Source organism: Rhipicephalus sanguineus, chromosome 11 (assembly GCF_013339695.2).
Source record: "Rhipicephalus sanguineus isolate Rsan-2018 chromosome 11, BIME_Rsan_1.4, whole genome shotgun sequence".
Classification (NCBI taxonomy): domain Eukaryota; kingdom Metazoa; phylum Arthropoda; class Arachnida; order Ixodida; family Ixodidae; genus Rhipicephalus; species Rhipicephalus sanguineus.
In genome coordinates, this window is record NC_051186.1 from 144,958,515 (window position 1) to 144,972,236 (window position 13,722).

The window sequence follows — 13,722 nt, forward strand, 5'->3', positions numbered from 1 at the left end:
CCACTTACGAAATCAAATCGGCTGATGAACCAAAGCATCCGCAAATGTTTCAACTTGATCAGCATTGGTAGAAGTACTACAATTATCACCACGCCCAGGACACACTGAAACAAATAAAACACTGTGCTGATAATTTGCAGAACAACAGCAAAATTCCGTAACGATCGTATTACAGTGCGATAGGCTACTGTGTTACAGCGATCTTGCTGTTTTGCAGAATGAGCTGATCACGTGCTCCTGCCCAAACCAAACAGGTAAAGGTCAGATAATTTTCTCTGGAGAGAGAATTTTCTCTGCGAGCGACAATGTCAGCGTATGAAAAAAGAGACAAAAACAAAACTTGACAATTGTATAGAAAGAGATGATATGTGTTAGTTCGAGCGATTGCGCAATATGGATGTTCTTCCTGGAATTTTTTCACCCATTGCATTTATCTATTCTTGTGTAGCGTTGGTATTTATGTTCAGCATGTAAACTGTATATGCAGTATGCGCATGCACTGAATTCAGTGAATTCATACATCTATTAACATCTTGTCGCCATTGTCGATTACTGGACACTTTGCATTCGTCAAGCTATATGGTTATAGCCTTTTTGCCGGAAAGGCCTTCAACACAATGGCGTATGTGTTCTAAATAAAATTTCAATTGATGTTTACTTGAATAGTCTTGCGGAAAACCTTTGGCCTAAATGCCTAACAATTTATGCCAGATGGGTGGCCACAAGGCACTTAACAGCCTATATGCCTTATGAATTTCGGAATATAGCCCTGTTCAGTTGGGTCTTATGAAAGGAAAGAAATTGAATTGACCTTCTCTATTCAAAAGAAGTTGATTGCTACATTCTGGTTACCTCAGCTGCTCTGAATTTACATGACGAAGTAGGCATACGCGTTTACATGGTGATCTAAGTGGAAGAGCATAAATATATTTCGAGCATAGAGCGCAATGCATCATCATTAGAGGGATAACAAAAAAAAAGGCGTCATTACCTTTCATTATATATATCCCGGTGCCCTATACGTAACGTTGTCACAGTGACTTTCCGTACACCGAATGGTTCAGTGAAAGAAAGCTAACAAAGCTCTTCATCATTTAGTTTAGGGCACATGTCAAAAGTGTGAAATTGACACTGCACAGTGGTGAATTGATCAGCACTGACAATCGGGCGAGTTGGTACGGATGCATGGATTTAGAACGGCGCAACAAGGCAGACGAAAAGACGAATGTTCACACGAACACAAGCACCGACTTGAAACTAAAGTTTATTCAATAGCACAGAGCAGATACATAGACACACGTGGCTACACACAACGAAAAAGAACAAAGGAAAGCCAAATCAAGTTATCGATTCAGGTACAAGATTTCTTTATCCTGTAGCGCATCGAGGGACAGCTGATACAAGACTGTTCTTTATTTTGAATTGATGTCTGGCTAGCGCAATTTACAAGACTAAAACAGCTGCCCAGAAATCGATCCACAATAAATTTGAAAAGATCTAAGAGAAAACGATGGAGTAGGCGTGTATATTACAAGTGGAGTATAGACGAGCATTTTTCTTTTTTAACGGTGTTTGTATTTTTGTAATTACTAGTGCCGTGTTCGCAATGTCGCAAAGAGTAGTCTCGCTTGTCGCTCTTAGGGTCAAACAACAGCAATTTGTCCAGAGCCGAGCGACTGAGAATAAATGGTGCATTCACGCTTAAAATATTGCCATTAAAATTCAATTAAATCGCGCAGCACTGCCTCAAGAAATCTTACGTAGTACTGACAATGTAACCACGTGCCTCAAATATCACTCACCTCTGGCAGCGGCCGGAACACTGGCGCGAAAACATACAGCGTGACCGCAATGAACGCGCATGAAACTAGGCCAGGCAACTGTAACGGAAATAAACAAACGAACACTTATAGTTTAAGCAAATGCGACAGCAACCAGAGCACTTAGTCACTGATGCCATGATCTATGTTTAGAAATCCACCGCATCAAATAAAAACGCATTCAAGGTGATTCAAGAGTTTATGGTTGCAGCTCACAGTCAGGTTTATTGGCCTTAAGTGGCCTATTTAGCACAAAAAAAGAAGTGTTATATCATTTTTGTGCCAATGATATCACCTGGCAACCACAAGTGATACGTTATAACTAGAGGCCGGATTTTCAGACACTAAAAAGCGCGTATGGTAGCGTTAGTTACACTGGCCTAGCCGAGCCTGTTTCGCGTGTATCCTCGAGAGCCGAGCTGCGCATGCGCGAGGATCAGCGATGTCACGCACCGGAGCCGGCAGCTCCCGCGCACTCCGCCGCCGCCGCGCGCGACTCGCCGCCGCCGGTCTGCGGTTTCCAGAGGAGTGACGTCGTAGCCTTGGCAGACGTGTTGGCGCTGGCGCGCGCGCAGCTATTCGCCTTCGCTGTGTAGTCGCCGTCTGACACTGCGCTGGAGCCGCTTGATAGCGCCTCTGACTGGCGTTTGCCAATGTGGTATAGCCATGGAGAAGGAGATGCTGCTCAACGGCGCAGAAGAGCGGAGAAGCTTAAAGGGGCCCTGCAACACCTTTCTTTGTTATATTGGAATAGTCCCATTATTGACGTATGACTCTTCACGAGCCATATGCCGCAAAAATTTTTCGAATCCGTCAAGTCTAAGTGGTGTTACCAAATTATAGAGATCACGTTCCGCAGCTTTCTCTCTCAGCTCAACGCAGCGAGCGCGCGGAAAGCTGCGCGCGGCGTGAGGGGAGGGAGGGAGGGCGGAGGTGCGAGGAGGCGACGTCAGCGCCGGCGGCATTTTTTTCATTTTTTTCTCTTTGGCGTCTCGGCGCAACCACGTGGTCTGTGCCGCCACTTCCGGTCGGCTTGCGTCGTTCTCGTCGAGCGGAGTCGATCGCGCTGTGTATCGCGCGTGCTTGAAAACTGCGCGTCGGTTTGGTAATGTTGGGTGTGCACCTCGAACGCCGTAGTGTTTTCATCGCTCTGCCAACCATGGAAGCAAACGTGCGCGCTCGTTTGGAACGAATGACAGCTGAGATCGGTTTCGGCCCATACTCCGATACACCGCCTCGTAAGACGGCACTGGCAGACGACCCCGAAGCGCCGCCATTACCGGACGCCAGCATTGTTATCGGAGACACGCTGCGCCCGTGCCTCGGTCGGTCGTGAGAACGTGCCGACGATGCAGTTCTCAGCTGACGAGGCAACACTCGAACGGCTGCCACTCTCAACGGCAACCGGCGATGGTCAAAAGCACAGAAATATTCACGTTTTCGGCACTGCGCATGGCGAAGAAAACGGAACCACGCAACTACGAGCAGACGAGCTGTCGGTGAGACCGGAAGTGCTAATATTAATGTTTGTTCGGTGTTTTTAACGCGATAACATATTATAAACATACATATTATCTACTTATTGAACTCAAAATTAACAACGAAAGTAATAATGAGGGTGTTATCGTGATTATAACATCAGCCAATGGTGGAACTGCCGACAATCGCGTCATATTTTGAGGACTAATACATCATTTGTCGAGAGAAGAGGGAGCGATTTTCAGCTGACTTTGAGAATTTATTGTAAATTCCAGGCCGTGCGCATCGCTATAATATTTGGCTCGCGTGTTCTCGGGAGCCTCGACTACCGATCGGCAGCGCTTTTTGAGCATGCTCGAAAAGTGTTGCAGGGCCCCTTTAATTCATCGGATCCCGAAGTAGTTGCCTGGCAAAATAAATATACATGTGCCACATAATACGTATAGCGTGTGTGTGTGTGTCATTGAAGCAGCAGTAAGCATGATAATCAAGCTAATCCTAGACAATCAGGAAAGCTAAGAATAATTAGCTGAACCTTTGCTAACGCTACGTTATCCTGGCCTAGCCGAGCTAGGCCACTGCAACATTTTTGTCATATGCGTGCATTCTCTTTTTACTTTTTACCCTTTTTCGCCCTTTCCCATCCTTCACCCCATCCATCCTATCTGATTGTTAACCTATAGTTGAGGCGTTTTTTTTCAAAAAGAGTCAAATCCATCCAAAGAGAATTTGAGAAAACGGCAAAACTTTGCTATGCAAACTAAATACAACGCTGTCAAAGCTATTCTATGATATGTTTTGCATGTCGGCTAGGGGAAGTTTCTGGCCACAATCAATTAAAAAATATGCAGCGGATTTCACCATTATTAGCATGATAACTTTGGATTTCGCTCATTTCGAATTGAGACATGGAATTCAATGCGGTATTCTTGAAAAAACTTTATTGAAATTCTGGCAGCGGCACATTCTTGCTTCGTCGGCGTCGACATTGCTTCTGCTCACGATGTCGTCGACGTCTCAGGACCGATCTCTCGCCGATCGCTTCACTTCCATCAGAATCCATGATAATCCAGCTCCGAAAGGTCAAAAAAAAAAAAAAAAACTTGCACAAACACCCAGAAAACAGGCAGAGTAGTCAGGCTAGGCGGGAAATCACACGGAGGCTTCCACGTTCGCCGAATCACGTGATCGCTGAAGCGCTCTGCTATCGGCATACTGGATTTGACTCATTTCGATCCATACAGCGCATGCATCTGGTTCAATTTCGTTTTGAAACGGGATCGGTGAGCACACGTAGCTGTTGGTATTTGACTCATTTCGTTCCGATCTCTCTTTTAGAGGAAAGTTGAGAGAATGTACTTGCCAATGGAGCAATATTTGAGCTAGTTTCGGTTTCTGGATTTAGCCCATTTCGAAAAAAAAAACGCCACATTTCACACTTCGCAAGATGTGAATAAACCAGCTGTAAGTTTGCGCACCACCTGTCCTGTGTCCCTGTATAGTCCCATCGTCCTCGTCTCGTCAGCTACAGCGCAACAAAGAAACCATGAGCGTTTTAGGCTCGAAAAATACGCAGACAAAACAACTTTTTAGGCGCTGAAAATAGGCAGGCAAAACACGTTTTAGGCCTCCAATATCGTAAATATAGGCGCAATTTTTTTTACACGAATGCAAATAATTTCAAAGCGAAGGCGTGCGGGACCTGTATCTACGACTGGGAAGCAAAAAAAAATTATTGTTTATGATTTCACAAAGGTGCCAACTGCTGAACCCGTTCGTGCAATTGACTTTTTTGCGGCACGGCTCGCAGAATACTGTCTCCTTTTAATATTGCAATAGAGTTAAAGAGCTCGTTACGCAGAAATTCCAGTGTCGGTGGTTGTGAGCAAAAAATCGGCGTTCTGCGTGAGCGCAAATTAGAGAGATGCAAAACAAATGAAAAGAAAAAGCTCGGCGTGGGTGAGAATTGACCCCTGGCCGTCTGCGCGGGAAGCAGGTGTTCTACCACGGAGCTATGCTAGTTCCTTTTTTCTTTAATTCATGGAAAGATGACCTGTTATTGCTCTGAACCGCGCACATAATTCCCCACATTAATATTACCTTAGCTTACACAACACCCACATTGTTCCCTACAGTAGGATGCATTTCAAAAGTCAGGCAAACATACAAAAGCATCCAGAAGTGCAAGCCACTCAGGAACGAGCTCAAAAGTCTAAACAACACTGCGCACTTGAGCAGCTTCTTTATTACGGGGAAAGAAACCGTTGCACTTAGAGTGACACGATAGAAATTATTAATCAGGCATATTTAAGCACAGATCAAACACAGAAAGCCAGTCTAGAGCGTCACTAGAATGTTCATATATCCCGCGTATTTGAATCACTTGTTCCTGGAATATGTTTTCTGTTGATCGCGGAGGCTCAGCATTTCTGTGAATCAGTGCTTGAAAATGCTTCATTAAAAAAAAAAAACACTAGAAGAACGTGATGTAGCGGGGAAGTTTACTTAACGCATGTTATATTGCATGATAGAATCGCAGAATCTCACCATGCGTCAAAACAAGTGAACTGCGCAACGAATGGGTGGTTTGAAGGTGCCAGCCCATTACAAAGAGTGCAGATGCGCGCGGCGCCTTACGGACGCGTAGTGGGTACTTGGCCAATTTACAAAAATAATTATGGTGTAGTGGGCTCTTAGCAACTGATCATCGAGTAGACATACTAGGATAGCTTGAAACGGCCAATGTCACCCGCGCAACCGTTTCTTTCCTTGCGGTACAGTTGAAGGCGATGCGCACGGGGCCCGGTTACGCTATCGCGTTGCGTTCTTGAAGGTGAAGCTCAAGCATCTTTCAAGCTCTTTTTCTGTAACTAGGTGAGTGGAGCGTTCACTGTCCAATGAACACACTCCGGGGTCTCTTTGTTTTCGGCATGGCTGAAAAAAAAATCCGCGTGCACATTACACTTTTTTCTTGTTTTGCGCTTCTCTCGTCTTTCCTCTGACGGCATTCCACGGTTTCGCCCTCGCCAACCGCTCGCGCCATGTCAGCGCGGCGGCGTATGGTGGCCGGCGCGTCCCACTTTGACTGGTGCTAGAGGTTGTTTACCGGAAATTGGTCGCGCTAGAGGTCTAGCTTGAACCCTGTAGAGTTCATAAATATAACTGCTGCCCGGTAACATGCATAACGCTTTTAAACCGCGCTCGAAAGCGAAAGTTGAGTTTAAATAATATTCATAGAGGCGCCGATTTTTGAAAACAGCCATTTATAGGCACGCATAGGCGTTTAGGCACAAACGACAAAAATAGGCATGTTTAGGCTGTCATGGTCTCTATAGATGGAAAAGCACGACACAGGAACGTTATGTATCACGAAAAATCTTTATAACAAAAAAACACAAATATGAAAAACCCCAGTATCAAAAAAGGCATGCAAAACAACTATGAAACTCCCTTAGTCAACTATGTACAAAAACCTAATAGTCATGTTGTAGTGAAGAGGAGGAAGAAGCCACGCTCGGTCGCCTGTTGCTGTGCGCGTGATCTGCGCTCCTGTTGAACCGGCGCTACTTCGACTGCACAAGTCGCCAGTACTTTGTTAATAAACCACCATACGACATCTGGTGGAGGTTGCTGCAATCCCTGACCTCAACCTGGAACTTCGCAACCGAACGTTGCCCGCTGCTTTAACCGCTGCGATGACCGACATTGCCACCAGTCAGCCCGACACCGCCGCGACTTCCAGCTCCAGCGGCGCCATTCAGCGGTACCGTGACCCCCCTATCTTTAGCGGAACCGGTGAGGCTGACGTGGAAGATTGGCTTTCCACATATGAGCGCGTCAGTGAGACCAACCACTGGGATGACCCGGCCAAACTCCGTGTCGTCATCTTCTATCTTTCTGACGTCGCCAACCTCTGGTTTCACAACCACGAGCGCGAGCTCCATACCTGGTCTGAATTCAAGACAGCGATCGCAGACGTCTTCGGCCGCCCGACTTTACGAAAGCTGCGCGCTGAACAACGTCTACGCCAGCGTGCTCAACAGCCCGGTGAGACGTATACGAGCTACATCGAGGATGTCGTAAATATTTGCTCCCGCGTCAATGCCTCCATGAGCGAAGAGGAGAAAGTGAAACATATCCTCAAAGGTATCGAGGACGATGCATTTCAGATGCTTCTTGCGTGGAACCCTGCTTCTGTCGCGGACGTCGTTACTCTTTGCCAGAGTTTCGATGAGCTGCGTCGACAAAGGGTCCTTGCACGCAGCGCTGTCGCAGCTGCTGAACCACTCTCGAGCCTCACGCTAGCCTCCCACCCGTCGCCCGCTGCGTCGCTCTCTAGCCAAATCAAAGACTTTATTCGGGAGGAGGTGGCGCGCCAGCTCTCTATGCTGCCTCTGAGCGATCGACCCCTACAACCTGACGCATCGATGGTTACTCCCATCAGGAGGGCTATCCGCGAGCAACCTGCCGAATCGGTACCTTTGACCCAGCCATGTTTGCCTGTTGCTGCACCTCTGACCTATGCCGCGGTTGCGGCACGACCTCCGCCTCCGACATTCGCCTACTCTGAAGCAATGCACCCGCGAACAGCCCAGCCTCCTGCGCCTCCTCCAATGCCAACTCGAAGTCCATATGCTCAGAACCCCTGGCGCACACGCGACAACCGGCCCATATGCTTTGCTTGCGGTTTCGCCGGCCATGTGGCGCGCTTCTGCAACCGTCGCGTGTCACCTGCGCATCAAGCTGCCGCAACGCCCGGATACGGCTACCCGCACGCTACTGGCGACCACGCCACGCGTCTCAGCTCCGACTTTTCGCCGCCTCCACGACGACCTTTCAGCAACCATCGCTCCCCGTCACCCCGTCGTCGCTCGCCTTCACCCTTACGTAGTCGGCAGTCACCTAGCGAGGGAAACTAGTTACTGCAGTTCCGCAGGCACGAACTGCCAGCTTCGCGACTTCTACAAGGCCTGCACAGTCACCACGCAATTTACTCGACGTCATAGTAGAAGGAACTGCCGCAACTGCACTTGTTGACACTGGGGCTGCGATTTCAGTCATGGACGAGAACTTTATTCGGAAATTACGTAAGGTCACAACGCCGTTCTCCGGCATGCTACTGCGCACCGCAAGTACGCAGCACGTAGCACCGGTTGCTGCATGTACCGCTAGGGTGGTTATTGACGGCGCGCTCTATATCGTCGAATTCTTTGTGCTCTCTTCATGCTCACACGGCATCATCCTCGGCTGGGACTTCGTGTCTCAGCATAGTGCCATCATTGACTGTGCCCGGGCCGAGGTAGCGCTCTTCCCGTTCTCTGACGACGCATTGCCTGACCTTTCTAAAAGTACAGCCCAAAAGCTCACTGTTGTGTCCGACACGGACATACCACCAGCAATGTCAGTGCCTGTGCCCGTCTCTTGCTCCACCGCGCCAGATGCTACCGTCCTTTTTACGCCATCGCCTATTTTTCTGCGTCGCCGGGCTCTCCCTCCCCCGTTTGCCGTCCTGACTACTGCATCTGGATCATCGGTTATGCTTGTGTGCAATCCGTTTCGGCACCCCGTCACCTTGCTTCGAGGAGAATCTCTTGGTCGCGTTCATCCTGTTGATCCGTTTCACATCATCGAGACTTCGGATGACACGCCTTGTTATGAGCTCGACGCCCTTACTTCTCCCGTTAAGCGCACGTCTTCTGCATCATCATCAACTCCGCCTTCATCAGACATCTTTGAATCTGTCTTGGATGCCGACCTGCCACCTCCGTACCGCATGCAAGTACTCGAGCTTCTGCAGAATTTTCGCTTATCGTTTGATTGCGATCAACCTCGCTTGGGCCGTACGGAGAACGTCAGTCACAGCGTCCACACAGGTTCTCATCCTCCATTACGCCAGCGACCATACCGTGTGTCGGCAGCCGAGCGTAAGGTGATTAACGAGCAAGTCGATGAAATGCTGCAGCGTGGCGTCATTCGCCCTTCCCACAGTCCTTGGGAATCACCTGTGGTGCTAGTACGCAAGAAGGACGGGTCAATACGCTTCTGTGTGGATTACCGTCGACTAAATAAGGTCACTCGTAAAGACGTCTACCCGCTGCCTCGTATAGACGACGCACTCGACTGCTTGCAAGGAGCGGAGTACTGCTCTTCTTTAGATCTTCGCTCTGGCTATTGGCACGTGCCGATGGCTGAAGGTGACTGCGAGAAGACAGCTTTCGTGACGCCCGATGGCTTATACGAATTTACCGTAATGCCTTTTGGGCTCTGCAATGCGCCCGCTACTTTCGAGCGCATGATGGACACCATCCTTCGTAACTACAAGTGGAAAACATGTCTGTGCTATCTTGAAGACATCGTCGTGTTTTCATCAGATTTTCCGACGCACCTTGTTCGCTTGCGTGAGATACTGACCTGCCTCACCACTGCCGGCCTCCAGCTCAACATCAAAAAGTGCCGTTTCGCCGCCCGCAAGCTAACAATATTAGGACACGTTGTATCGAAGGATGGTGTGCTTCCTGACCCAGCCAAGCTTCGCGCCGTCGCCGAGTTTCCCAAGCCCACAACCCTTAAGGCGCTCCGCAGCTTTGTAGGCCTCTGCTCGTATTTCCGGCGTTTCGTACGTAAGTTTGCAACCATCATAGCACCACTGACGAATTTGCTTACGGCTAGTAACGGTATGTCCGCTTGGTCCACCTCCTGCGACGAAGCCTTCAAGCAACTACGTCGCCTACTCACTTCACCGTCTATCCTTCGACATTACGACCCCACAGCACCTACGGAGGTCCATACCGACGCTAGCGGCATCGGGCTTGGTGCAGTCCTAGCTCAGCGGAAAGACGGCTACGACGAGTACGTCGTCGCCTATGCCAGTCGCACTTTGAAAAAGGCCGAAGCGAACTATTCTGTGACAGAAAAAGATTGTTTGGCCATCATTTGGGCTCTCGGTAAATTCCGTCCATACATATATGGTCGTGCTTTCCATGTTGTCACCGACCACCACGCCCTTTGCTGGCTTTCTTCCCCGAAAGATCCGTCAGGTTGCCTCGGCCGATGGGCGCTTCGCTTACAAGAGTATGACATTCGCGTTGTCTACAGGTCGGGCAGGAAGCACTCTGACGCCGATGCGCTATCTCGATCGCCGATACCTGCGGATGTAGCTTCCCCATCAACGCTCTTCGAAACTATGTCAACCATCAACGTCACGGATATGCCTGTTGAACAGCGAAAGGATCCCCTGCTTTCAACTATCCTAAACTTCCTGCAGGATCCATCGGCCACAGCTTCTAAAACGCTTCGTCGCCAAGCCGCCCACTTTACTGTGCGCGACAACATCATTTACCGCAGAATTTATATGCCTGATGGTCGCAAATGGCTGCGCGTGATACCACGGCACATGCGGTCTGACATTTGCGCTTACTTCCATGCTGCTCCTCACCATGGTCACGCCGGCGTTGTGAAAACGTATACTTGGCTAAGGCAACGTTTCTACTGGCGGGGAATGTATCATTTTGTCTGCCAGTATATTCGCGCTTGCACGGCGTGCCAGCGGCGTAAAGTTCATCAACGCCCTTCCGGCGAGTTACAGACGCTACCCTGCCCTGCTCGTCCCTTTGATCGCGTCGGCTTAGACCTATACGGCCCACTTCCCTGCAGTTCCTTGGGTAACAGATGGATAATTGTCGGCGTCAATGGTTTGACGCGCTATGCCGAGACTGCAGCACTCCCAGCCGCCAGCGCTCGAGAGGTTGCATTATTCATTCTGCGGAATTTCGTCCTTCGACATGGAGCACCACGAGAACTGCTCAGCGACAGAGGGCGCGTCTTCCTCTCCGACGTCATACAAGCCCTTCTCGCTGAATGCAGCATCGTTCACCGCAAGTCTACAGCCTACCACCCGCAAACGAACGGCTTGACGGAGAGGTTCAACCGCACACTCGGTGACATGATATTTATGTACTGTCGGCCGCAAAATTTTGCGGGATCTGCAGCGCGTGGCGGAGCGACGAAAAACTGCATTGTTGCGTCACCTACCGTGACGCCGCCGGTTTTGAGGCTATCGGCCGCGGCCTCCGCGATTAGATCCAGCAACGGCACGTTGTCTAAACGCGTCGTCGCTAATCGCCGAGGCCGATAGCCTCAACACCGGCGGCGTCACGGTAGGTGACGCAGCAATGCAGTTTTTCGTCGCTCGGCCACGCGCTGCAGATCCCGCAAAATTTTGCGGCCGACAGTACGTCGCGTCGGATCACAGTAACTGGGACGCTGTCTTGCCATTTGTCACTTACGCGTACAATACTGCCTCACAAGCTACCACAGGCTTTTCGCCATTTTTCGTGTTGTACGGACGAGAGCCCTCTTGCACCATGGACACATTGCTTCCATACCGACCCGACGCTTCCGAATGCACGCCGGTGTCTTAAGCGGCGCGATACGCAGAGGACTGCAGGCAGCTCGCTCGTAAACTTACAACCGCCGCTCAAGGTCGCGAAAAACTGCGACATGACAACGACGCGTCTACTCCAGACTCCCCGACCGGTTCTCTTGTTTGGTTGTGGATCCCTCCTCACAGCCCTGGGCTTTCAAACAAGTTTCTTGCGCGATATGATGGCCCCTACCGCATCAAAGGCCGCACGTCCCCTTCAACTACATAGTTGAACCCTTGACACCACCCCACGACCTCAGACGTCGTGGTCGTGACTCGGTTCATGTCAGCAGACTTAAGCCATACTATGACCCCTTGATACTGCCTACGCCTTAAGACGCCAGGATGGCTCATCTTCTCTCCCGGGGGCAATTGTAGTAAAGAGGAGGAAGAAGCCACGCTCGGTCGGCTGCTGCTGTGCGCGTGATCTGCGTCCCTGTTGAACCGGCGCTACTTCGACTGCACAAGTCTTCAGTACTTTGTTAATAAACCGTCATTCCACAATATTTACAGTTAGGCACAAGTGCGTTGCATTGACGTAGCTGCTGCTTCGGGGTCACGTCGTACGACTCGTCGCGTCAGCGATGTTCGCAGCGTCGCTGGTGTACGTCCGTCAGCTGTACCCCCGATGTAGTTCGGGAACGACGTCGAAGTCAGCTCTCCGCAGCGGCTGTACCGCTCGTCCACTCTGGTGCGTGGCCTACGGGGCGTAGCCGTAGGTAGTCTGGCGTGTCTTCCCGGGGATGACGTCGTTGTGCCCGAGCTCTACTCTTGGCCGTGCTCCCGCAGCTCACAGGACGTTGCTGAGAAGGCTGGGGTACGTCCTTCCCAGGTCCACTGCTAGCCGTCTCGGGTCGCACGTCAGGCCGCTGCTACCGCTCGCCCACGCATCTTCTCGTTCCTAGCGTTCTCTGTCCTCTCCCGGCCACGTTTGTTTGTTTGTTTGTTTGTTTGTTTGTTTGTTTTCCTTAAGGAGACTGGCTCATCCCGGCCACGTCACGTCGCCTCTCGTGCCCCTTTCTTGCTTCTTCTTCCTCAGGTTCTTTTGATGATGATGATGCTCCTTTTCTTAATTCCGTCTTCAATATGTATTTTTCTTTTTCTTTCTTTCTCTTATATTTCTTTAACTGGAACGCCTTCTTTTATGTTACTTCTTCCTCTTCCCTTTGTTTTCTACCCATGTCAATATAATCATGACATAGGCATTATAAAAACACTATAAAAGTACTTCTTAACCTCTAATTCATGCTCATATATCAAAATGGGGCGACAGGAATACAAGGAACAAAATAGGCATTTACTAAAATCCGGTCTCTAGTTAGAACATTTTGCCACGAAGATGGCTAGGATCCGGGATTTCATGGCGTCTAAAAACGCTTAATGCTCGATGGGGCGCAGTCGAAGGACTCATGTGTATTGAGGAATTCTGAAAAATTAAAGTGCAATCCCCGGCGCCCTCCATGGAGTGGCGGAAGAAAATATTGCATTAGAGTGGAAAAAGTTTGTTACCAGTGCTGGGGTTTTAACCCGAGTGTCTCAACCACTTGGCTACACACCCCATTTCATTCAGTCTTGGTAATACATTATCATAAATGAATACCAGTAAAACACGTCACGTACTTTGACTTGCATGCTGCATTAAAATTCCTTCAGCTTAGCCGAGTCATCAAAAACATCAAGATAGGCGACTCTGTTATGATCCAGAAACTTCAAGTATATAAACGAACACTAACTGTAAAGTTCTCTCTGGTTGATCTCGCCTTAACGTCAGCGTGAGCCACTGGCAAATGCGTCGTCCAAAAACTGTAAAGGCCCAGAAGCATAATCTCGTGTTGCTTGTGTGTGTGTTCGTGTCTATATATATATATATATATATATATATATATATATATATATATATATATATATATATATATATATATATATATATATATATATATATATATATATATATATATATATATATATATATATATACGGAAACCGGTGGTTAGGGCTCTG

The 13,722-nt window shown here is 49.1% G+C and overlaps 1 protein-coding gene across 1 annotated transcript in view; it reads right to left on the reverse strand.

Annotated features, from left to right (window-relative positions):
• The window catches only part of LOC119375472 (sulfate transporter), a 115,054-nt gene that overhangs the window by 13,809 nt on the left and 87,523 nt on the right, over positions 1 to 13,722 (reverse strand). Inside the window, exons 11-12 of the mRNA XM_049411273.1 lie at positions 1,803 to 1,880; positions 9 to 104 (exon numbers count right to left, since the gene is read on the reverse strand). Of these exons, the coding sequence (XP_049267230.1) occupies positions 9 to 104; positions 1,803 to 1,880 (174 nt within the window). The remainder of the gene's footprint in view (positions 1 to 8; positions 105 to 1,802; positions 1,881 to 13,722) is intronic.